This window comes from Eretmochelys imbricata, chromosome 10, assembly GCF_965152235.1.
Source record: "Eretmochelys imbricata isolate rEreImb1 chromosome 10, rEreImb1.hap1, whole genome shotgun sequence".
In the NCBI taxonomy this organism is placed as follows: Eukaryota; Metazoa; Chordata; order Testudines; family Cheloniidae; genus Eretmochelys; species Eretmochelys imbricata.
The window spans coordinates 58,022,727-58,048,573 of NC_135581.1; the positions used below are offsets into that span (position 1 = coordinate 58,022,727).

A 25,847-nucleotide genomic window follows, 5' to 3' on the forward strand; every position below is an offset into this window, starting at 1 on the left:
TGGATTGTAGTTTCCTCAGGAAGTCAGTGGTGTCTCGAAGATAGCTGGGAGTGCTGGTAGCATAGGGTCTAAGGAGGGAGTCTACATAGCCAGACAATCCTGCTGTCAGGGTGCCAATGCCTGAGATGATGGAGCGTCACGCTGACCGAACAGGAAATAAAGTACCCAGGGCTTTTCCTGTGTACCTGGCTAGTGCATTGGAGTTCAAAGTGCTGTCCAGAGCAGTCACAATGGAGCACTCTGGGGTAGCTCCCGGAGGCCAATACAGTCAATTTGCGTCTGCACTACTCCAAATTCGACCCAACAAGGTTGATTTTCGCGCTACTCCCCTCACCAGGGAGAAGTACAGAAGTCAATTTTAAGAGCCCTTTAAGTCAACAGAACGGGGTTGGTTGTGTGGATGCATCCATTTTAAAATCTACCGAACGTGACTAAATTCAACCTAACCCCGAAGTGTAGATCAGGGCTAAGTGTATGCCGCTAAACTCTTATGTAACATTCATGATGAATTGTTTACAAAGGTTACTTACCAGTAAATGTAACTCAGTATAATTGCCAGTATAAAGCTAAATTTGTTTGATGTGCATACATCTATCTGCAGAACTGATCCCTCCCTCCCTCAAAAAAGCAGCATCTGTTGGAGAACCACATATATTTCCCTCACAGATCTGATAGTTTGAACATGACAATATAAAGAGTTTGGCTGTGACTTAAAAGAGGGGGAGTTTGGGGGGAGGGATGTCTATGAGCAATTATTTGGATCGACAGTAGTTACTGGTAATCTCTGATCCATTAAAACTGGGTTATTCCTCTTCCTTTTACAAGTATGGAGGCTTTTTGGTGGTGTGGTTTTTTTTATTTGTTTATTTTTTTTTAAATAACCTCTCTAGCTTCCACTTGATGACATTACATTATGAGCTGTTCTGAGAGCCAATTGCTTCTCTAACTCCCTAGTGTCTTGTCTCCACAAATGAAAAGAGGGAGGAGGGCAGGCCATAGCGTAGCCTCCTATCTTCCAGTCAGAAGCTCTTTCCATTGTCATTTTTAACTCCTCCTTCCGCCCCCACCCTGGTGTCCCTCCCAGATTTGAAAACTGGAATCTACAGCAAAACAATATTTGATGAGAAAACACAGCAGCGGAGTCCACCCTGCTAAAGCAAGGGTGGAGATATGGGGGGGGGGGCGCAGCATATTGCCCCACCCAAACCACATTTTTCCACTCCCCTCTGGACCCTAGACCCTTCAGCACAGCCTCAGGGCACACAGCCCTATCCACTTGCCCTGCCTGACAGAGCCTGTGTGGAGAGCATAGGGTAAGGGTCTGGAAGACAGGGATTTGGGGGGGGGGGGGGGGGGGGGGGGGGGAGATGGATGGAGAGCTGGGGTCAGGGGAGCAGCAGAGAAAAAGCTGGAGGGTTTCCTCCTCCCTTCCTCAGCTGGTGGCAGGGGAGGGGGGTTGCTATTTTGCAGTGGGAAGTATCGGGGACAATCCCCAGTGCAACGAGCTATCCTCTCCATCTCAGTTGCTGGCAATGGGATGTGGCTGTGCTGTTTTGCAGTGGGAGGATCAGGGGACCCTGCTCCCCCAGGCACTGACCTGTCCCCCTTCCATCTCCACTGTCCGTTGTAGGAGCCTCCTCCCTCTATTGCAGTCCACGCAGGGTGCCCTCCCCAGCCAGCCATCCCTGTCCCCTGCAGCCAGGCTTGCTCAGCCATTTTGCCAAAGTGGGGGCTCCCATGACAAACCCAGGGTTCCCCTGCCCCACTCCCCCCAAGCATGGGGTTCCCTCTTCCCTCTCCCTATCCTCTCCATCATCTCCTGTTTTTATTTACTGATATATGCATGATTAATAGTAGCATTCCACTATCTCTTCAAGGGGCAGGTCATAGATGGGGGCAGCAGCAAAAGAATCAGTTTATCAGGCAGGGTAGCCCAGTACATTGGGGGTTGCTCTGTCATTGCTGAGGTGGTTAGTAGAGCTGGCTGGAAATTTCCAGATGAGAGTTTCACTGGAAAATGCCAATTCACTGAACTCAAGCTGTCTCATGAAAGTGAGTTTTACTTGGTGCGCTGCTGGTGATACCAGACTTCCACGGTCTCTACAGCTTTGGAGCCGCCCCATCATGCGGCATGGAAGCCCTAAAACCAGTTCAAGCTGGGGCTCAAGAGTTTCCTGGATTTCTGCTGCAGAGCCAAGAGGTCCTGGGACAGGTTTCCTGAACGTCTGAACCTAAGTGTTAGGAGCTTTGTAACATATTTTGTCTACATCTAGCCCTTCTTACAGCACCTTTCCAATTCCTTAAGTGCAGAGACACCCACAGGAGACAAACAGAATGATATGTTGTTTCAGTTAATCTCTTATTTTAAAGATAGACAGGAGTTCCCCATACTTTCTGTGCAAGTGTTTTTTCCTGTTAGCAATTAGACAGGCCAGGAGAGTTAGTAAATTTAGAGGGGCTTATCCAACTGTAATCCTGTGTAATTTTTTTTTTCCAGCTCAGGTGATTCTCAGGCCTTCAGGACAGTTTTCTGCCCCAAAAGTTAAATTGGTTCAAGTGAAAGCTATGTATTCTAAGCCCTTGCACAACTAGGACAATCAGTTGCACACTTTAAATATGGTTCAGACATTCAAATTGTTTATGAAAAAACTACTTGAAGAAAATTAAATTTATGATTAGACTGCTGACTAAAGGGGCATGAAGAGCATCCATATCCACTGTTTCCAGCTAGATATAGTCAGGAGTTTGCCAGGCTTAAAAACTGTTCATAAAAGATCCCTCCTTCTGTGAAGGCTCACTCAGTCAGGGAGGTGGTCATTAGATAGGAAAACACCACAGTGCTTCATTCAGGTAGTTTTGCCATATTGCTACCCGGACTTTAGTGATATAATAAGAATACACTGAATTAAAATAGATGTTTAGTCTGAAGAAGCTCTTAAAAATGAGATTCTGTCTTCCCTCTCTCAATCTGCCTTAATTAAAACCCCTTCATATGGTAGAGGGAGGAAGGAAGAATTAAAAAACAAAATAACTCCCCGACACTGAAATAAAAGCTGTTTTTCCTTTAGATTCAGCTTTCTTGATTTCTAAGTTTCCCTTCCACTTGTGGAGATTTGTTTTACTGCTGCCTACTTCCCAGCTGTAATGGATCATAGAGTATCATGTGCCCATAAGGGTCAAAAGTATAATTTAATTACCTACTAGTAATTTCCCCACCCTTTTCTGAAGTAGACCCCTGGTGCTCTTTGAAACCCCTACCCAGGGAGACACCTAATTTGCATGTATTCTAGTTGGAAGGGAAATCTCAGTCCTTCTGTCACAGTTACATGGTGATCTGAGTTTTAGTCCCCCTTTTTGTCCCTCTTCAGAGCATTCCTCAGGCAATGCATAAAGTGGTCTGAAAAAAAGTGAGGGGAGCAGCAGCTTTGGTAAGATAGTTCTTAAAGTGTGTTTTTCAGCAACCAGCTTGATTTTAAAAGAATAAATCTGCTGGATCTGTGACACCCCCCGCCTCACACCACTTTAATCACTGCCCTCAGGTGACAGGCCTGGTTTTCTTCACCTCTCTCAAGGGTGGAACCATGTGGTTCAACCACTCTGGGACTGTATCTCAGAGTCAATACAGAAGCTACCAATCTATTGAAGCTAAAACATCCTAGAAGATGAAGCCAATGTCAGGTGCAGACTTGGTAGCAGAGAACCCTCAAAAGCCTGACACAATGGCCAAAAAAACTAATGGGTTGAAGAGGTACGACAAAGACAATGGTTCTGAATACTTCTACAGCACAGAGGAAATTTCTAGAACAGAGTTTCTCAAACTGTGGTCCGTGGATAGTTTCCTCTAAGGTATGCGCCTGGGTGGCCGCACAAAAGAGAATGAAGGGCCACCCACCTAATTAGTGGAGCTGCACAGGCGGGGCTCCACTAATTAGGTGCCTGGACCCTGGAGGAGGAGACGCACATGTAAGGTGAGATGGTGGCCTTGGGGGGAATAGGGGGAGGGGGCACTGGGGTGAGAAGAGGCAGTGGGGGGAATTTGGGACATGCAGGACTGCGGCAGCCAGAGAAAGAGGTGACTTTCCCCAGCTCCAGGGCTGTGGCTGCCCTGGAAAGACAGCCCTCCTTCCCAGCCCCAACTCGGAGCTGCTGCGGTGGGGGGAAGAGAGACCCTTTTCCTTCCCAGCTCCAGCTTGGGGGCTGCCATGGCAGGGTAGAGAAGGCACATCCATTGCATTAGAAAGGTAAGACTAACGATATTAAAATGAGTTGTGTACTTTTATCTATAGAACAAAAAAACAATTATTATGTATTTTTTATATAGCGCTTTTATCCAAAGTGCTTTACAATAGTTAGCTAACCATACAAACAACATTTGGAAAGATCATTAAAGTGGTCCGCCAAGACCCTTGGCAATTTTCAAGTGTTCTGCAGAAAAAAAAGTTTGAGAACCACTGTTCTAGAACCTGAGCCGCTACATTGCCTACCCCTCTACCAGCAGATATGTTCTTCCGTCTCTTATAAGGAGATCCTCTGCAAAGCCTTATAGATCAAAGAGCCCTAGAAAGGGCATCTTTGCACCATCTGGGATAGTGAGGAGTCCAAACCCTGAATCCAGGTCTCTGATCTTACAAGCAGATGAACCCCAAGAGACAGTGCAAGTTCCACTGAGATTCAACAAAGAGGAAGAATCAGAAAAATAGGTGTAATAGGAGAGAGCAGAATCTGCCAAGAACTGCTGCTGCTGGCAGGGGGAGAAGAGTTACTAAACAGAGCATCAAGAACAGGAGTAGTTGTGGCACCTTAGAGACTAACAAATTTATCGGAGCATAAGCTTTCGTGGGCTACAGCCCACTTCATCGGATGCATTCAGTGGAAAATATAGTAGGAAGATTTTAAATACACAGAGAACATGAAACAATGGGTATTACCATACACACTATAACGAGAATGATCAGTTTAGGTGAGCTATTACCAGAAGGAGAGAGGAAAAACAAAAAAACAAAAACAAAACCCTTTTGTAGTGATAATCAAGATGGGTCATTTCCAGCAGTTGACAAGAACGTGTGAGGAACAGTAGGGGGAAAACATAAACATGAGGAAATCGTTTTACTTTGTGGAATGACACATCCACTCCCAGTCTTTATTCAAGCCTAAGTTAATTTTATCCAGTTTGCAAACTAATTCCAATTCAGCAGTCTCTCATTGGAGTCTGTTTTTGAAATTTTTTTGTTGTAATATTGCGACTTTTAGTTCTGTAATCCAGTGACCAAACAGACTGAAGACTTCTCCATTTGGTTTTTGAATGTTATAATTCTTGACGTCTGATTTGTGTCCATTTATTCTTTTACGTAGAGACTGTCCGGTTTGGCCAATGTACATGGCAGAGGGGCATTGCTGGCACATGATGGCATATATCACATTGGTAGATGTGCAGGTGAACGAGCCTCTGATAGCGTGGCTGATGAGATTAGGCCCTATGATGGTGTCCCCTGAATAGATATGTGGACACAGTTGGCAACGAGCTTTGTTGCAAGGATAGGTTTCTGGGTTAGTGTTTTTATTGTGCGGTTGCTGGTGAGTATTTGCTTCAGGTTGGGGTCTGTCTAAGCATGAAAGCTTATGCTCAAATAAATTTGTTCGTCTCTAAGGTGCCACAAGTACTCCTGTTTTTTTTGCGGATACAGACTAACATGGCTGCTACTCTAAACAGAGCATCAGTAGTCACTAAGGCTGTGTCTACACTGGCAATTGAACAACAAAACTTTTGTCTTTCAGAAGTGCTAAAAAAACCCAAACCCTAGAAGATGAAAGTTTTGCCATGACAAGTGCCAGTGCAAACAGAGCGTTGTTGGCAGGAGCACTCTCCTGCCGACAACGTAAATGCCACTCATTGGGGTAGAAGTATTTTATCGGCAGGAGAGCCAGTGAACAGCAGCTACACTGCGCGACTTTTAGCGGCATGGCTATTGCGACACAGTCCTGTTGCTAAAAGCTGTGTAGTATAGACAGCCTAAAATGACCCTGTATCCCTCTCAATCAGTAAATGACCAGATAGATCCATGGTGTCTCCTATTACTCAAATCTGGAGAGTCTGAAGTTAGGGGTTTGAGGTGGAGAGGAATGTAGATTACTCAAGGCTTCTGAAGCCAGCCTTCAGTCATACTGGCATCTCAAAGCTGCTCTGCACTTCTGCGTTAGGAACTTCAAAATAGAGTTTGGGTCAAACAGGTGCTTGGACTGGGGACATGAGAAACTGAATATGTAAGGCCAATTACAATAGAAAAGCCTTCAACTGGTTCTCAGCCTTTCCTTGATTTGCACATAAGTGCATACAAATAGAGCAGACCCAGGGAAGGTAGGGAAGATCCCTGCCAAAGACACTTGACCAAGATGTACAGAGACAAGCTGTCTTCCAAGAGGCACATATTCGAATCCTGACTATTACAATGCCATCAGGGCCTAACAGCTGGTGTGGAACTAACCAGGACTGCAGGTACTACTCAGAACGAGTTGTACACTAAACAAAACAGGTAAAAAGCTCCTCAAGGTAAATACAGAAGACTCAAACTTTGAGGTTCTTTATCACAGTAGATTAACAGAAACTGGGTGGGGTCAAGGCCACAGTGCTAATATCCTCAAGTCTGAATGTTTAAATCCATTAGCAAGCATGCATGTGGTCCCAACAAAGACTGCTTTTAGAGAGAGTTTCTGCTTTCCATATAGAGCATACCAACATACCACATGTAGGGAATCTATATTCGCAATCCTTTAAGGAGAAACAAAAAAGTTGATTTCAGGCCAAAAATAAATGTACTTTGAGGCAGTTCTTTTTGTGAAAATCAACCAGCTCTATTACACATTCACACCAGGTTGTCACCTACTGTAGCATAACATTAAGTGATTACGTTGGCAACTGCAGACTGATGAGGGAAAACAGCAATATCTTTCAAGAGCAGCAGAATTCCAAAAGCAACTTGATAGTTTCCATCAAGGCTGGAGTCCAAGGGAACGATCAGTGGCCTTCTAGCCCATTGCCATGCAGTGAGGTTTAGTGCATGGGAAAGTACAATCTTAAAACGTATTATGACCAAACTACATAAACAGGGAGCTAAAATAGAGTTTTAAAAATCTATTCCCACAGCTTCTCTCTCTCATCCTCTTTTCTTCATGCTACATGCTAGTCATTCCCATATCAATACATTCCTGAGCCTGCTTTTATTTACATATTACAAATTAAGTACTTTATTTTAGCAGGGCCATTGCAAGTTTGAGCAAAGAACAGTTTGATTCCGTAATCATAATTTCTGCTGTTTCCTGTTGAATCTTAGTGTTCTTATTTTTAAAAATAAGCTGGAACAAAGATGCATAAAGAACATGAATCTCATTCCCTTTGATGCCTGTATAGGTTACTGGACTATTACAGTAGACATCTGCATTAGGAATCTATGCACTGAAAGTAATTGAAGTTATTCATGTATGTTACCGATGATCTGGTATAAAAAAGGAGGAAGAAAATATAATTGTTTTGTCCCATTGAAGATCATTAACCTAATTTAAAAATCGTATGACAATTAGGATACGTATAGATCAGGAATGGCCAAACGTTGCTTGTGAGCTGCATGCGTCTCTTTTATAGTTAAAGTGGAGCTCACCCGGGGGTGGGGTGGGGGGGTGGAGGAGGAACAGGGGGGAGCTCAGGGCTTCTGCCTTGCAGCACACTGGTGGGGTTAAGGGCTTCCACTCAGTCAGGAGTGGGGTCTTGGGACTTCAGCCCTGTGAGGTGTGCTACCAGGGCTTTGGGCTTCAGCAGGAGCAGGACTGAAGCCCCTACCCCCACACCACCCTGCTGCAAGGCTGAAGCCCCAAGCCCGGTCAGGCGTGCTCCGGCTCTTGAACTTCTGAAGATTGTCATATGCAGCTCGCAGGTTCACTAAATATGGCCACCCCAGTATAAATGACCATGCAACACAGATTAAAAACAAATAAAATTATATATATATTACACACACACTTACTTGAATAGACTGTGCAGTAACCAGTGCATTGCTGACCATATTAAAATATGGAATTATACCTACCACTCAAAAAATGAGGTTGCACTATTGACAGAGCTAGCCATCTGTTACTTTCATACATTCCAACAAGTAACTGGTTCACCTCACAGTATGCTAACTGAGCATCAATGCAATAGGAATCTTGATATGTCATCGAAGTAGTGGAAGATTTTACCATGGTAGTTAATTAGCAAAGCCTTAAGCAACATAAGAACAAGTTATAAAAGGGAAGAACTATTATTCCAAAAATTTGCAAGTTCTCTACTCAGCCCTAGTGATTTATAGCAAGGTTGCCTAGGATACCCACTTTTACATGATAAAAAAAATTGAATCAGTAAGTAAATAGATGCTTTAATTTAGCAAAACAAGGGAAATTTATGCTCCAACATCAATATTTTTATCTCCCCATGCCAACCTCTTATGCAACAGAAATTATGTGCTGTATCTCCATTTTAATGATGCCCCTTCATAAGAAATGGTTCACTTGACACCCAAAATTATCTTGAAATATTGTATAACCAAATGAAGAAGTTACTGACCTTGTGCAGTAACAGTTCTTCGAGAGGTGTCCCCCTATGGGTGCTCCCCTGTAGGTGTGTCTGTGTCCCTGTGCTGCTGATCAGAGAACTTTGGTAGCAATCTGTCCTGCCCATGCATGCGCTGCTCCCCGCCTGCCACAAGGCTAACCAGCATGCACAGGCAATCCCTCCTCAATTCCTTCTCTACTGCAGAGTCAACTATTAGAACTCCGAAGTACAGAGGAGGTGGGTGGGTCGTGGAGCACCCATATGGACACACATCTCAAAGAACCATCATTATTGCACAAGGTGAGTAACAACTTCTTTGAGTAGTGTCCCTATGGGTGCTCCACCGTAGGTGACTCCCAGGCAGTGCCCACCACTGGAGATTGGGACTTCAAAGTAGAGTCTGATATGGATGATAGTACTGTGGCACTGAATTTGGGATCTGCAACAGAATCCCCCAGGATGGCATTGTGTTCTGCAAAGGTGTGTGCAGAAGTTCAGGTAGCTGCTCTGCAGATTTTTGATATAGGGATACCCTTGGAAAAGGCAATGGACGAGGAGACTGACCTCGTAGAATGAATGCATACTGAAGATGGGGGTTGTGTGTTACACAATTGGTAACAGATTACTACAGTCCAAGACCCAGTTAGAGAGCCTCTGAGCTAAATCTCACAGTACCTTTTGACCCATCTTCAATGGAGAAGAAGAGTCTTGGAGACTTTCTGAAGGCTCTTGTCCTCTCCAAACAGAAGGCCAAGGCTCTCCTCATGTCGAGTGTATGAGGGGAATAGATAAGGTTTGAGATAAAAGTCTGGAGGCTGAATAAATTGATTTAAGTGAAATGCAGAAGACACCTTGGGTGTGAACTTTGGATTTGGTCTAAGTATGACCTCGTCATGAAGAACACAGTGAAAGGGGGATGCGCCATCAGAGTCGCTATTTCCCCAATCCTTCTGGCAGAGGTGCTGGCGATGACGAATGCCTTCTTCATAAAAAGGTAAGTTAAGGAACAAGTGGCCAAGGGTTCAAATGGTAGCCTAGTCAGACCTTTTAATACTAGGTTGAAATCCTATGGAAGCATGGGAGGTCTGGGTTGTGGGAAGAAGTTTGCTATGCCTTAGAGAAACCTCTTTGTAGTCAGGTGGGAGAAGATTGAGTATCATTCTACATGCTAATGGAAGACTGCAAGTGCTGCTAGATGAACCTTCAGTGAACTGAGAGAGTCCTGAATTCCTGAGAGTTAACAGGATCACCAGTAGGATGGATGTATTAGGGATGACACCTTTGGGCTGGAACCAGATCTGGATTCTCTTCCATTTTTGTAGATAGTATGGCGAGTAGTTCCTCTCCTACTGTGCAATAACACCTCCTGTACCTCCTCAGAGCAAGATGTCTCTATGTGCAGAAGCCAGACTTTGAGCCACAGAATCCACAGATTCAGATGGAGAGTGCATCTCTCATTCTGGGATAGAAGGTAAGGAGTGATTGGAAGCGTTATTGGTGGACACGGTGGCAGCTGTGACAGGTAAGGGTCTCTCTGAGCCAGGTAGGAGCAATCAGTATGATGTTTGCTCTCTCTTCACTTTCAACAGGACTTTCCATCTTAGAGGGAATGGGGGAAAGGCGTAAAGAAGGTCCTGTCCCATTGAAGGAGGAGGGCGTCTCCCATGGAGCAGTACTGTGGACATTTCTTGTTGTGGTAATGAATAGGTCTACTACAGATGTCCCATATTGTCAGAATGTCATGGAGTACCATCAAATCTATCTCTCGTTAGTGATTGTGTGGGAGTTTGCAGCTGAGACTGTCTGCCGTCGTGCTGTATATTCCTGATAAGTATGCTGCTGATATTAAGATATTGTGGGAGATGCACCAGTTCCACAGTTTTGATGCTTCTACACATAGGGAATAAGACCTGGGGCCTCCCTGATTGTTTATGTAAGACACGGAGACCATATTGTTCGTCATGACCCATACGTGCATGTTTTTGATCAGCTGGAGGAAATGAGTGCGCCCGTTTCTGATCGCTCTGAGTTTGAGCAGGTTGATGTGGAGGCATGTTTTAGCTGGAGATATTTGCCCTGCATTGTGTGACCATTGAGATGTACACCCCCATCTCTGAGGGATGCATCGGTGGTCAGGAGTAGAAATGGGGAAGACTGTTCAATCCTGTTTGTTCAAACAGATGTTTACTGGGTCCTTCCACCAGTCCAAGAATTGCTTGACCCTGGTAGGCATCAATAGTCATTTATGTTGTCTCTGTTCGGCCTATAAACCAAACCAAACATGCCTGGAGGCATCTCATGTATAGTCTGCATAGGCAATAACTGATGTGCCCAAAGCTGTGTTCCACAAGAGCTGGAGGCAATGTTTAGCCAAAATTTGGGGGCTGGATTGTACTGTCTCCATCCATGAGGAGAGACTGAGAAATGTTTGATGTGGGAGGAGTGCTTCCGTCTGAATGGAGTCACAGTCGGCTCCTGTGAGAAGATAGTCATCCAGGTAAGGATAAATCATGATGTCTTGAGAGTATAAGTGGACCACCAATACCAAGATGACCTTGGAGAATACTCTGGGGGCCGATGAGCGGCCGAAAGGGAGTACTCCATATGGTAGTGGTCTTGGCCTAGCGTGAACCTGAGGTAATGTCTGTGGCTCAGTTATAATCAAGATGCGAAAATAGGCATCTTGGAGGTCCAGGGCTGAGAACCAGTCTTCTTTTTCTAATGCTGGAATGATCGTAGATAACATGACCATCTTGAACTTCTCAGCCTTGACAAACTTGTTGAGCATTCTGAGGTCCAGTATGGGTCTCCAACCCCCTTTTTTCTTCAGGAAGTAACAACAGTAGAAGCCTCTGCTCCTTAGATGTACGGGCACTGGCTCTATGGCTCCTATGCTGAAGAGGTGGTTAATCTGCTGGTTTAGCAGGTGTTGTGAAAAGGTTCCCTGAAGAGGATGGGGAAAGGGGTATGGGAAGGGGGAGGGTGGAGAAATGGATGCAGTGTTCATCTCGGATGATCTCCAACGCCCATTTGTTGGCAGTTATCCATTCCCAGGTGCTGTGGAACAGGGTGAGACTATCTCCAAAGGGATGGGTGGGGTTTTCTAGCATGAGTGTTCTACAGCACCTCAACGAACACGTCAAAACTGTCTCTTCAAGGTAGAGAACTGAGAGGAAGTTTGCTGAGTTCCCGACATCTTTCGTCTGGAGAACCTGGGCTTCTTCCTCAGATTCATAAGATCTCTGTGTATATTAACGTGGATAACTGAGATGAATATTGTGAGCAAGGTTGAATGGTGGCTGAGGGCTGTACTTTCTTTGGTACCCAGGTGTATAGATCCTAAGGGATTGAAGAATGGCCCTTGAACCTTTTAATGTGTGGAGGGAGGCATCAGTCTGTTCAGCAAATAATTTTGTCCCCTCAAAGGGGAGGTCCTCCACCACTGTTTGGACCTCCTGGGGGAAGCCAAAGAGATGAAACCACGAGGCCCATCTCATCACAATGTCAGTCTAAATAGAATGTGCCACTGTCAGCTGCATCAAGTGCAGACTGGAGAGACTTTTTGCCACCAGCTGGCCCTCATTAATTAAGGTTTTAAATTGGTCCTTGTGAGAATAGGGGAGTTGTTCAATAAAAGAACTAAACTTCACATAGTTCTGATACTCATATTTAGCCCACAAGGCTTGATCGTTCGCCACTCTGAATTGAAGGGTAGCTGAGGAGGAGGCCTTCCTGCCAAACAAGTCCAGGTGCTTCCAGTCCCAATCATAAGTGATGGACTTAAAGTGGTGTTGGTGGCATTTAGAGTTAACTGTGTCCACAATGATCGAATTGGGAGTCAGGTGCAAGAACAGGAATTCCATGTCCTTTCTGGCACATATTTCTTGTCTGCCCTCTTACAAGTTGGTAGGACGGACGGGGGGGTCTGCCATATCGTGTCAGCAGGGTCCAGTAGATCCTCATTAATAGGGAGGGCCACTCTGGAGGAGGTGGAGGAATGTAGAATGTCCACCAGCTTATGACATGACTCAGACACCTCTTGTAAAGGTATATGGAGTGCCTCTGCCATCCCCTGTCCCCAGTCCTGGAACAGTTTAAAGTCGTCCTCCATCGATGGCAGAGGGAGCATCACTGTCTCATCTGGTGACGAATATGAGAAAGGGGCTGAAGAAGTGACTTCCTCCTCAACTTTGGCCTCTGGTTCCTCCCTTCCCTGGTCGGGGAGTTGAGGCCCTCGAGACAGCGGCTGAAGGAGTGTACTTCCTTGGCTTCTGATAGGCCATACTAGTAATGATGGAGGCCTGTTGCCTTTGGACCTGCCAGTACAGCCACTGTGATGGTAAGGGGACCGGTGGTTGGTACCGTGGTCCAAACCAGGGAGGTTGTGCGTCAGAGGGTTGGTATGCCCAGTGTCCATAGTGAAACTGGGCTCCATACGGTGGGCGAGAAGAGCATTGGGAAGCTAGGTCCTCTTGGTCAATTTCTGACTCTGATGACAAAAAGGGTGGTGCATGGCAGGAGGTCATTGGTGAGCCAAGGGCTCTGGGTGAACTTGGTACCAGGGCCCCTGTACTAAGCAGAGAAGAAACTGGTGTAAGACACCGAAAAATTCATTGTGCACTGGAAATCTGTTGGTGCAGAGGGCATCGCTACTGGTGGAGCCTGTCAGTGCCAAGAGGCTTGTACCGACAGTCGGAAACACAGACCTGATGGCAAGCTCTGTTGGTGCCTGGCATATCATCGGCGGTTACAATGTTGACGACCGTACCAGTCTTCCCTGGGGTGGATCTTCTATGTTTCTCACACCCCTGTGGTACCGATACTTCTTTGCCTGTGCCCATTGGGTCTTTAGGCATTCCGACCTGCCCTCTCAGTTCGATACCATGCGTGCCCCGGGTACCAGATTTAGATGGCTTCAGTGCCATCGGTACCAATGATACTGGACAAGCCAGGGATCATTTTCAGCTCAATCGGGGCTTACTACGGGAACTCACAGACCTTGTCTTAGAGGCCTTACCTGAGTGGCTCGCAGGCATGTTTCTGAGCTCTTCCCCCTTTGAAGTGGGCAGATACAGTGATGGCTCCCATCGGAACTTCAGAGGCTGAAGGACTGACTCCATAAGTAGGAGTTTGAGCATCAGTTCTCTGTCCTTCCTAGATCTGGGCTTCAGTTGCTGGCACAAGTCCAAAAAGTGACTCACTTGCAAAGAATCTATCCCAGTCACTGATGAAGTCCTGCAAGCTGGGCATACCCTTATCCAGGAGCGTCCCCTCCCTCAGGGAGTCCACAGAAGACAATTTTTTTAAGGCAATGACCAAAATAAAAGGTAAATGAAGCAAAGAAAATAGTCTTGTGGCAGGCGGGGAGCAGTGCATGTGCAGGCGGGATGGATAGCTACCGAAGTTCTCCAATTAGCAGAGCAGTGGAGCGCCCACAGGGACACTTCTCGAAGAAGAACTAAGATTTAACTCCTACTGTGCTGCAAGATAAACTATAAAATAAGCATCAATACAATTCTCACATGCTGCTTAGAAAGTTAAGCACTGTGACACCAGTTACAGTAAGATCTGAACTTTTAAATCAGATGCAGAGGGTCAATGCATTATTATGCAAGAAACAATTTCATTCAGATGTCTTCCATTTACAAGGCTGAAGTTAGAAATGTTACTGTCCTAAATGTATTTTATTCAATTAATGCAAGTCTGTTCTAGCTTCCCATTTAGTATCAATACATAAAACAATGGAATAGATTTTTCTGCATTTGTTCAGGTTGAACCACTATTATTTGTAAAATTCTATACATATCCAATTAAAATGTAACAAACCTTGTACAAAAGAGGATAAATTCTTTAAGAAGTCACAGGTAATGATTAACTACCATATGAGTTTCCACATATTATCTCCTTACCATTAAAGGAAGAGCCCCTATTTGTAAGTGATGAAGTCGAGGAGGTGCATGGTAGTGTGCCAAATGAGGGTGCAATGGGCCTGGAGGATATGTAGCTGCAGCCACTCCAGCTTCAATTCCCAGTTCCCTGTCACATAAGCAAAATTAAACATTTTAGTCTAGTTACTTTTTGCCCTCTAGCTACATCTCTATGGTTTTGGAAATTTATATCATGGCATCTAAAACACACGCTTAAAGGACATTTTAAATAAAAGATTAATTACTTTAAAATAAATATTTTCCATTTAATCAGTTCTGTAATCCCATCATTGGTTCAAATAACGTGTTTGTGACTTAACAACTGGTTTAAAAATTAAATTAAAAAAAAATCAGTAAAAATAAAATTAACAACAAATACCAGTACAGATTTAACTTAGAAATCATGTGTTATACACAACTACTCTATTACTGATTTGGAATCCTGTGTTTTCATACAATAAGTCCTCTGCAGTTCACCATTCCATTAATCACTGTGGTTACAGGAAGTTGCCCAATGGATCTGAGATATTATCTTAGACCTAGGTAGTAAAGTTCTAGAATTTCCAGAGCTACCTAGCCACTGTAAACCACAGGTTACTAGGAGTGGAACAACACAACAGAAAAACTAATTACAAAGTTACAGGTTTAGTAGTTTATGAGTAGACCAAGCTCAGAAGTAAAAGTTCAGTTAAAATCTACTCTTACTACATATCAGATGCGAAAGTTTTTTAAATAAAAATTCAGTCACAGATAAGAGGAAAGGTAAATTAGCTTATAGTTCAAAAGGTCTGAACTTTTAACTTCAAAAAATGTTTTGTATAAATTCCTTTTTGCCAATACACAAGAGTTTTGAACTCCTTTCATTTGCAATAACTGGTACCAAAACAGTTCAACTGTATAAGCATTGTTAAAAAATGGTAGATATTTGCTGGCATTTGTAAAAGCAAACTGGAAATGTTTAAATTGGCTAGTAGCAAACAAAATGGCACTTTATAGAGAGAGCCATGTTAACACATTTTAGCCTGCACATGCACTTGGCAGTTTGTTAAATTAAATCAAAACATTATCAACATATTCTCAGGATGAAAGGTCATATAGCAAATGCCAATAAATGGGCACCTACCAATTCATATGACACTAACGAGGAATTAAGAGTACTGACCAGGCAGACCTCTCTGGAGCTTGTCGAGGATGTGAGGACATTGTCTGAGGCACGTGGATATGGTGCCCATGACCATAGTTGGGATGCATTCTGTGAGGATGTGGAGGAGGCCGTTCATGTGCACGTCTAAGAGTTCGAATACAAGACAGCACGAGTTAAAACTATAATGATTCAACCTTTATCTGGCAGGCATGACTACAGAAAAATACTAAGTCTTCAACATGAGGTTAACCATTTTTGCCAAAGTAAAATGCAGTTTCATCATTATATGTCAAGATCCAGAGACAGTCACAATTGAAAAGTCATCCATATCTTAATCTGCAGCTTCCTGGTAGATTAAGGTACTTAGGTATTCACATGAAGCAATACTTCTGTTTTCTAGGTTAAAAGGCAGCAATTTCTCTTAATAGATAATACAGAGTTCATTTTCTCTTAGTTCACATGATAGGAGTACAGTTTCTCCATGCAACAGGTGAACAAGGAGCATCTGAAGTTTTTGTATAATGTACTCTAAGGAACAGTTGGTTGTAACCCATCAGCTGAAACTTCCAAAGGAGTCATGGAAAATTTTTAAAACTTTAAAGCTTGGAAGCATATAATTCTATAAGGGAAGTAGTAGCTATAAGTTTACTCTTTGCTTAATTTTTCTGTCAGTTTAGAAACTTGTGTTTCCCAAAAGCAGAACATGGGGTGGATGGCTTCATGTCCAAACAACCACATGTAGTGTTCTCTTGCCAGATGGTGCTTTTTGCAGGTGGCTTAGCTATTGGTAGCTGCTTTACTGCACAAAATCTCTAGCAAGGATGACTTCCCCCAAGAAGGCTACCACCAACCTGTAATTTATCCTGGCAGGAATTGAAAGTTTTCTGTGCTACTACAGAAGAATGACATAGAAAAACTGCCTGGTCAATAGCCAAATCAGTTAGTAATGGTGGACTTAACTAAAAGTTCTATTCTCAAGCTTCTCACATCAGAGAGTGCCACAATCAAACTTTGCCACAATTATTTGGTTCTTGTGAAAGGAATTGTGACAATAGACAGAGAAACTGCTCCTTAAACAAAAGTTAACGCAGCTTCATAATGACTCCCAGAACGTCTCCTTATGCTAGTGGTCAAAAGTCATCTTTGAGAGAGAAACAGCCTATGAGAATACAGACTTTATACAGTATAAACTTCAAAAATCTTGTATTTTAAAACAGGGCTGTTGATTAATCACAGTTAACTCACAAGATTAACTCAAAATAATTAATCGCGGTTTTAATACTTCTAAACAATAGAATACCAATTGAAATTTATTGATTTTTGCATTTTTTCTATATTTTCAAATATATTGATTTCAGTTACAACAGACTACAAAGTGTACAGTGCTCACTTTATATTATTTTTGATTACAAACATTTGCACTGTAAAAGTGATAAACAAAAGAAATAGCACTTTTCTAGTCACCTCATACAAGTACTGTAGTGCGATCTCTTTATTGTGAAAGTGCAACTTCCAAATGCAGATTCTTTTGTTACATAACTGCACTCAAAACAAAGTAAAACGTTAGCGCCTACAAGGCCACTCAGTTCTACTTCTTGTTCAGCCAATTGCTAAGACAAACAAGTTTGATAACATTTACGGGAGATAATGCTGCCCGCTTCTTATTTACATCACCTCAAAGTGATAACAGGCATTCACATGGCACTTTTGTAGTAGGCACTGTAAGATATTTACATACCAGATACGTTAAATATCCGTATGCCCCTTCCTGCTTCTGCCACCATTCCAGAGGACATGCTTCCACCCTGATGATGCTCGTTAAAAAAATCATACATTAATGAAATTTGTGAATGAACTCCTTGGGGGAGAATTGTACGTCTCTTGATCTGTTTTACCCGCATTCTGCCATATATTTCATGTTATAGCAGTCTCGGACGATGACCCAGCATATGTTGTTCGTTTCAAGAACACTTTCACTGCAAATTTGGCAAAACGCAAAGAAGGTTTTTATGTGAGATGTGAGATTTCTAAAGATATACAGCACTTGACCCAAGGTTTAAGAATCTGAAGTGCCTTCCAAAATCTGAAAGGGAAGAGGTGTGAAGCATGCTTTCAGAAGTCTTAAAAGAGCAACACTTTGATGCGGAAACTATAGAACCTGAACCACCAAAAAAAACCAAAAACAAAAACAAAAAAACCCCCACAAAAAAAACCCTTCTGCTGGTGGCATCCGACTCAGATGATGAAAATGAACATACATTGGTCCACACTGCATTGGATCATTGTCAAGCAGAACCAGTCATCAGCATGGATGCATGCCCTCTGGAATGTTGGATGAAGCATAAAGGGGCATCTGAATCTTTAGCGTATGTGGCACATAAATATCTTGTGACACCAGCTACAACAGTGCCATGTGAATGCCTGTTCTCACTTTCCGGTAATGTTGTAAACAAGAGTGGGCAACGTTATCGCCTGTAAATGTACACTAACTTGTTTGTCTGAGCAACTGGTTGAACAAGAAGTAGGACTGAGTGGCCTTGTAGGCTCTAACATTTTACATTGTTTTATTTTTGAACGCAGATATTTTTTGTACATAATTCTACATTTGTAAGTTCAACTTTCGTGTCAAAGAGACTGTACTACAGTACTTGTATTAGGTGAACTGAAAAATACTATTTCTTTTTATTATAAATATTTGCACTGTAAAAATCTAAAGTAAATATAAAGTGAGCGTGGTACACTTACATTTGAAAATGTCGAAAACATTGAAAAATGTTTAAATAACTAGTATTTTATTATTAACAGCACAATTAATCGTGCGATTAATTTCTTTAATTCCACAATTCATCGCGATTAATTTTTTTAATTGTTTGACAACCCTAATTTTAAATAAAAGTTTCACCTTGAGAGATTTTAAAGTAACTTCAGTCTATCAAGATTACATTTTACAATATAAACTGTTTGACCTATCAGCCTAGTTTCAAATATTGATGTTGAATTAAAGATGCAGTTTCCTAGCTGGGAGCATAATGAAACATTGGAACAGCTTGGGGGGGGGGCGGGTGGACTCAGCATCACTGAGAGTTTAAAATAAGATTAGATATGTTTTTTAAAGATATGGTTTAATCCAGCTTCTGGGAGAAATTCTACGACCTGTGTGTGGGGGAGGTCAGGATGGATGGTCCTCCTAGTCTTGGAATCTGTGAATCTATGAGACCCGATGCTCACTCCCTTTCTTCATGGGGAGAATGAGGTTGACTGCAGTACCCTCAAAAATGCTCATAACCCTTGTAACTCAATGACATTACATATCATGCATCAGGGTTTTAGCATCTTTGAAGGTACAAAGTTTAATAGTCCCTTCTGGCCTTAAATTATGAAAAGATGAAACTATGAAATTACTGTAAATTGTCTTGTTGCAAGAAGTGATTACATTAGACATAAGCTGTTTAACTTTTTAGTTTTGTTGGTGGGTGAGCAATTGATTATTGCTCAGTGTTTAGTCAGCTATTTGTACAGGTCTTTTTATAGTGATCTGTCCATAAATTGATGACAAAAAGGGGAATTTTTTTGTTTTGTTTTGGAAGCTGGGGGTGTCATAAACAAAGATAAGGGTAGCATAAAATCCCTCCTTGCCACTGCACTGAAACACTTTATCTGTAAGGGGTTAAGCAGCTCAAATAACCTAGTTGGCACCAGAAGGGCCAATGAGGAAAGAAGATACTTTCATATCTGTGGGGAGAGGTTTTGTTTGTGCTCTCTTTGTTTTGTTCCCTCTCCGACAGAGAGAGAGAGGGAGACAGAGAGAGAGAGACCGACCAGGCAGGTAAAACATCTCCTGAAAACATACCTGAAATGATTCATCTAAGATTACAAAAATTGTAAATAAGCCAAGGAAATGAGTTAGATTATCTTTTGTTTTAGCTTGTGAATTTTCCCTATCCTAAGAAGTAGTTTATTCCTGTTTTTGGTAACTGAGACGTTGAGTCCAGAAAGGAGTCCTCTGTATTTCAAATCTTTTTATTACCCTGTAAAGTTACCTTCCATCCTGATTTTGCAGGTGTGATTCTTTTACTTTTTTCTTTATAATACAATTCTTCTTCTAAGAACCTGATTGATTTTCAATGTCCTAAAAACCAAAGGGTTTGGTCTGTGCTCACTTTGTAACCAACTGGTTGGTATATTATTCTCAAGCTTCCCCAGGAAAGGGGGTGAAGGGGCTTGGGGGAATATTTTGAGGGAATATGGACTCCAAGTGACCCTTTCTCGAATTTTTGTTTGAATCACTTGGTGGTGGCAGCAGCACCGTCCAAGACAAGGAAAGGAATTTGTGCCTTAGAGAGGTTTTTAACCTAAAATGGTAGAATATAATCTTAGGGGGTCTTTCATGCAGGTCCCCACATCTGTACCTCAGAATGGGGAGGGAACCCTGACAGGGGGGTCACAGACTTTCAGTCTCTGTGGCATGTAAAACCTTGAATAGTTTTTTTAATTACTGGTTTGAAAAGGATTTTTCCAGAAGTAATGCCAGCTACAGATTACCTAATTTGAAACTGACTGGGCCAGGTTGCATGGCTCCAAGATAGGCCTTGGACCAGATTTGTTTGAAGACCTTGGAGACACTGGAAGACTCAGTAAGCAAAGTTTGCAAACTATAAGCATCAACAGTAAGGCAGTGATGCTTTGCCTTTTGGGCCAATGAGCCACCTGAAGGAAAACTGATGTTATCACTCTCAGGTTTCTGGAACATCAGGGAGAGTAATTCACAACAAGAAATAGGTATGCCAGCCTTTGACCTGTCTCTCCCTGCACCTAAGTCCACTAGCAAGAAGCACTGTGCCAGTAATAAGAAGCGCTGTGCCAGAAACATCATTATCTGGCTCCTTGGCTGCAGTTCCAGCTCCTATTCCATAAAAGTCCATAAAACTGACAGCTGTAGAGTTAATCCTGTTATTTTCCTTTTTCTATTTTTCTCTTTTCTTTTCGTTAGCTGGCGGTGTCCCAGCCTTTTAATATTCTTTACTTTTAGGGTGTGAAAATGTAGTTGTGTGCATGCATGTCTATAAGTACTCAAAGCCCACAAGGGAAAGGTGCCAGAAAGTAATTTTCCCGAATTTAAACAGCCCTAAAAAACTGTCTGAAAGACAGTTAAAGACTTGGTTAAAGTGTGTTCTGTGTCCTGTAATTAAAAGGCCTGGGATACCAAAAATTACAGATGACCAGTTTCTTGTAAGTAGGAGTTGTCAAACTTCTGCTTATCAAAGATATAAGTCTGTATTGTAATATCTGTTTTGGGGAAATGGAGGAAGGAAAGGGTTAGCCACCACATAAGAACAGAATTCTAACAAAGAAGCTCAATTGCCTGAGGTTGTAGTTCAGATGTTAGTTTTTAATAATGAAACTATTAGTGATTAAGTTTTTAATAATGAAACTAAATTTATCTAGGTCACGGATTGATTAGAACTGGTAACATTTTATAGTTGTGGTTATAGCCAAACATACAGCCACCTTCTTATAAATTCTCCAGAGAATTCTAAGGACTGGTTATCTCGAATTAGTTTGATGATTTAACATATTTTATGATTTAACTCCAATCCAGCATTCAGATTGATTGGTTGGTTGATTTGACCTTGATTTGGTAGTTGTATTTCTTTATTTTTAGTTTAGTTTAATAATAAATTAGTTTGGTGATCTATTTTCTCTCTTTGTTTAAAAGATTTAGTAACATTTATAAAAAAAAGTTACATTTCTTTCAACAAGCAACATGGGTCCAGAATTCTTGACCTTAAAACCCTGAACAGCTCCCACTAATTAGTCTTTTGTGGTCACACCGAAAAATAGCACTGTTATGGAAAAAAGTCAAAATTTCTATTAATGATGTTTGCTTTAATGTAGATGAAAATTGAAGTGATTTTATCCACAATTTCCAAGATCAACATTTTTTTTAAAAAACCATCTCACTCGCCTTCAGTTGTTCATTTGTTTTAAAATGTCAATTTATATTTAAAAAAGTCTTGCTGACTTCAACAGTGCAAAAAACATTTAAGGATTTGCTTGGAAGCTGGAAATTACCTGTTAGTGGTAATAAAAAAGTGCAAATTGCTTGCACTTGAAACTGAACTCTGCTTATTCACAGGACAGGTAAAGCATGGGCAACAGAAGTACTAGCTTCCCCAAGCTTCCCCACTAAGGTACCTCTGATCCTTCCTGGAGAGGCCACCTTGACAAGTGAGAGGGTAGTTCAGCCTCAGTGCTTACTTAATCCTTGGCTTTTCTACTGCAACTGCTAATACAAGAGCTAATTGTGGTGGTAGATAACAAGAGTCACATCTCACCACAGTTTAATCGTAATTATCCACTAACCATGGTATTACAATTAAGAGTCATATGTAGCATTTAAAAAAAACAGAGGATAAGGAATTAAATGTACTCAGAACAATAACTAAACATTTATGACATACGTTGGATGCTGCATCATTCTTCTTCTCTGGACCTCCATCCTCTGGATCACCTCATGAGGATGCATCCTCTGTGCTGAAGGTGCAGTTGCAGGAATATGATGGGTAATAGGCTGGTGTGAGGGTGGAAGATGCTGTGGAATTGGAGCAGCTGCACTGGCTAAAGGGTGAGTTGGTGGTGGAGGTGGAACTGGATGAGAAGAGGCATGAGAGATGGAAGGATGAAAGGGATGCACTGGATGAGGGATAACATAATCCACCTGGGGTGGAGGCTGTGGCTGAGGAGGAGGATTTCCATGAGAGTGGGGGCATGCAGAAGACTGATGAAGAGGTCTCGTCAAAGCATCTGGAATGAAAATGCATTTTTAATGTATTACGTAAAGTTTCTCAATCAAATGCATAAGAAACTACAATAACTTCATGCCGATACTGTACTGCACTCTACTACTATACAAATAATATCTTTATAACATGAGCATTTATCTTTTCACAATGATTAACAGGCACTGACAAATCAACAACACGTGAAATTCACAAATTAAGTGAAATAAAAGCCAAAGCTTCCCATCATGTAGATGAGCAAGACAAAATGAAAAACTGCAACCAGAAAGCCAGTTTTCATAGGATGTTTCTTGATAACTGGAGATGGAAGGATATATAACCAACTGGCTGCCATAAGAGGACTGATGGGCATGAGAAAAAAAATAAGCATTTTTTTTTAAATAGAAAAATCGGACTTGCTAATATTGACAAAATTGCAATATTGACAAAAAAAGTAAGGTCTGAGAAAAATCCATTTAACACACCTGATTAAAAACTACCAGGATGCTGTCAGCCTCTTCTTTTTTAGAACTCATGTATTAAGAGAAACAAGAGGAAAGGAATTTTGTTCTGTGTTTGTACAGCAGCTAGCACAATGGGTCCTGACCTATGACTAGGGCTGCTACATGTTACCGTGGTAATGAGAATTATCATCAACATCATCATAAAAGAGCCAATGCCTCCTAGCAAGTCCATATCCCTTACTGTTCTCAAAACATAAGCATCTTTGAGTACTTGGCATTGTTCCAAGAAAATAAGTTTCTGGCAACCCCAACTGACATTTAGTGTATGTTAACACAACAATGTAACCCTAGGGTTAGCAGAACTTGAGTTAGTAAACGCTGGGCTACTGGCCAAGTTAGGAATAGTTGAACCCTGGGTCCCAACCTGAGGCTCCAGCATCTACACTCCATTGTGCAGACCATAATCCAACCACCCATAATCCCAGACTTCCTAGCCCCGTCCCCAAAAAAGTGGCCACTATATCCCTTTGTCATGGTGCAGTGTGGGAAATCTTGACTGTCCACCAAAGTTAACTGTCCAGAGGACAAAAAGTCAGCCCACAAGATTATGGTACACTTATGGTGGACTCCCAGAGTAAGAGTCCAGTCAGGATGTGTCTACACTGCAAAGCAATAGGGCTTGAACCCTGAGTTCCAGCTTGACTCGGTCTTGGACCCTCAACCCCTGTGGGATCCTGGATCCAAAGCCTGGGTTAGTATGATTTGTGTGTAAACAGAAGTGGGGATCAGGCTTGAGCCTGAGTTCGAACTCTGGGTTTACACTGAAGTGTAGACACACTCTTAAACACTAAATAGGTTTCCCTTTGTGTGCAACAACCGTCAAAGAGGTATTTAATTTTGTATACTATCCTCATAAATATTTCAAAGCCATTATTTAAAAATGGATTGTGAGACGCAAAGAAATGGAGAAGAAAGGCACAAAGGCCCCAACCCTACAATCAGTTCTGCATGGGTAGATCCCTATGCTTATGAGAAGCCACACTGACTTAATGAGTCTGCCCAAGCAGAGCTCCTTGCAAGATGGGGGCCAAAGTAATGAAATAAAAAAAATATAAAAAAAAGAAGTAGAGAATACATCCTTACTTCTTAAGGAAATGACTGAACAATACAGGATCTAGACTGCCAGTCTCAGATAAAGCGGGGGAGAAAAAAAAATATTGAAGTCTGATATTTACTGAATCAGAAAATGAACAGTTAATATAAAATAAGGTGGGGCGAGGGGGAAAGCCTCAAAAATCTGACATAAGTATAAATTTGAAAAACTTAGTGTGTCTGAACTCAGATAAAAAATGAGTGAGCCTAGAGAGAAATAACTCCCATGCATTACTTTAGATGATCAAATTTCAGGTCTTAGAATCTTCTCAAATAAATTGAATACAGTGCTATGTGGGAAACAATTTATCTAAAAATGCTCTTTTAAAAAAGGAAGGTTTCCTTTTAATTATACCACAAAGATGATTTATCCTAAAAGTCATTTTTCACTATTTCAACCTCAAGGATTTTTTTCGTTTTGTTTTTATATAAAGTTGGTACTTTTAGAGTACAGAATTAATTCACAGTAATAAACATTAAAAAAACAAAAACCTCATGTTTTCTATATCTTAGGCACAGTCAAAGCAGTACATACTGGATTATCTGTTTATTTTAAATTCCTCCATGCTGCAAGGATTCTCAGAAGGACCCTGATGATTTACCAACAGTAAAAATATTTCTTATTGTAGGTTTAGGAATGCTGGTTCTAAGGCCTAATCAAGAGGACGGTATAACCAAAGTTGTCAGGGAAGTTATGTTTTCCTGTTTTGTATTTCACACAAGTATATTTATAGGTAGAGTAAGTGTACTTACAAGGAGAGTGCATATAATGTCGACATGATGAGAGCGAGGCCTGAGCAGGAGGTTGGGGCTGGGGCTGTGCAACCATGCTTGTTCCATATCCATCTATTGCTATTGGTTGGCTTGGGCCAGCACCAGCCTGATGCCCATAAATTGCAGTTCGGGATGAAGAACCAGGACAGCAAGGGTCAAATGCTGATGCTCCATGGAAAGCACCATTTCCATGACTTCTTATACCATTGTTGCTTAAGTCTACTGGCAGTGCCTGCTGTATAAACAAACTGACTTGTTTTCAAGCATTTCTTCAAATATTTAAAGCTAGGTCACCTTTAAGTGTGCTACAACAAAATATATTTACTGCAATGTTTTGCACGTGAAATATTTAATGCAATAAAATGCTTAAGGCCCCAATGTAGAGCACTCTTTAGATATGATTATTATTTAAAGTTCACAAGCTTAGTGAAGGAGGATGGAGTTGAACAAGAATGTTCATGCTCATAAGAGTTCTTCAATTTAGCTTCATTATTTTCTATTTTATAATCATTCGTCCGAAAACAAGTCTTAATTCAATGCCCATGAGGGAACTTCACTGTACATTTCCATAGATGCAAACGGTAACCTTAGTATTCTTCTTAGTTGGGCCTAACTGATATAAGTTTCATAGTTATAAAAATGACCAAAAGCTTTATTACAAAAAGCACTCTTAAAAAAATCATAAGTTCTAGAAATAAGTTATACAGTTCAGTTCTCAGAGGCCTGAAACTGCAATTTTCAACAACTGACAAATAAGAGGTATTTCTAAAGGGAACCTGAAATTAAATTAGCATAAAATGAAGTACTGAAGTGCAAATATTCTAAAAAGGATTCTGAAAAACATATTTGACAAAATTAGTTTTTCTGCAGTGGCTGAATTAGTCACAGAACTGTTAACCTCAAGGGCCTACCTTTGGAGTCACAGGCCATAGTAGAGAAGACTGCTATATACTTAAGTAGTTCTAAAGAGTCCAAAGTATGTGGAGTATATTCTAAGCCATTGGGGTTTTTTTTTGTTTTTTTTTT

General features: G+C 41.7%; 1 protein-coding gene across 4 annotated transcripts in view; it reads right to left on the reverse strand.

Moving 5' to 3' along the window:
• Positions 1-25,847, reverse strand: part of RNF111 (ring finger protein 111) — a 91,979-nt gene that overhangs the window by 17,990 nt on the left and 48,142 nt on the right. For all 4 annotated transcript variants that reach the window (XM_077827405.1, XM_077827402.1, XM_077827406.1 and 1 more), the window contains exons 7-10: positions 24,801-25,056; positions 22,114-22,456; positions 15,671-15,796; positions 14,491-14,617 (exon numbers count right to left, since the gene is read on the reverse strand). In XM_077827405.1, the coding sequence (XP_077683531.1) occupies positions 14,491-14,617; positions 15,671-15,796; positions 22,114-22,456; positions 24,801-25,056 (852 nt within the window). The remainder of the gene's footprint in view (positions 1-14,490; positions 14,618-15,670; positions 15,797-22,113; positions 22,457-24,800; positions 25,057-25,847) is intronic.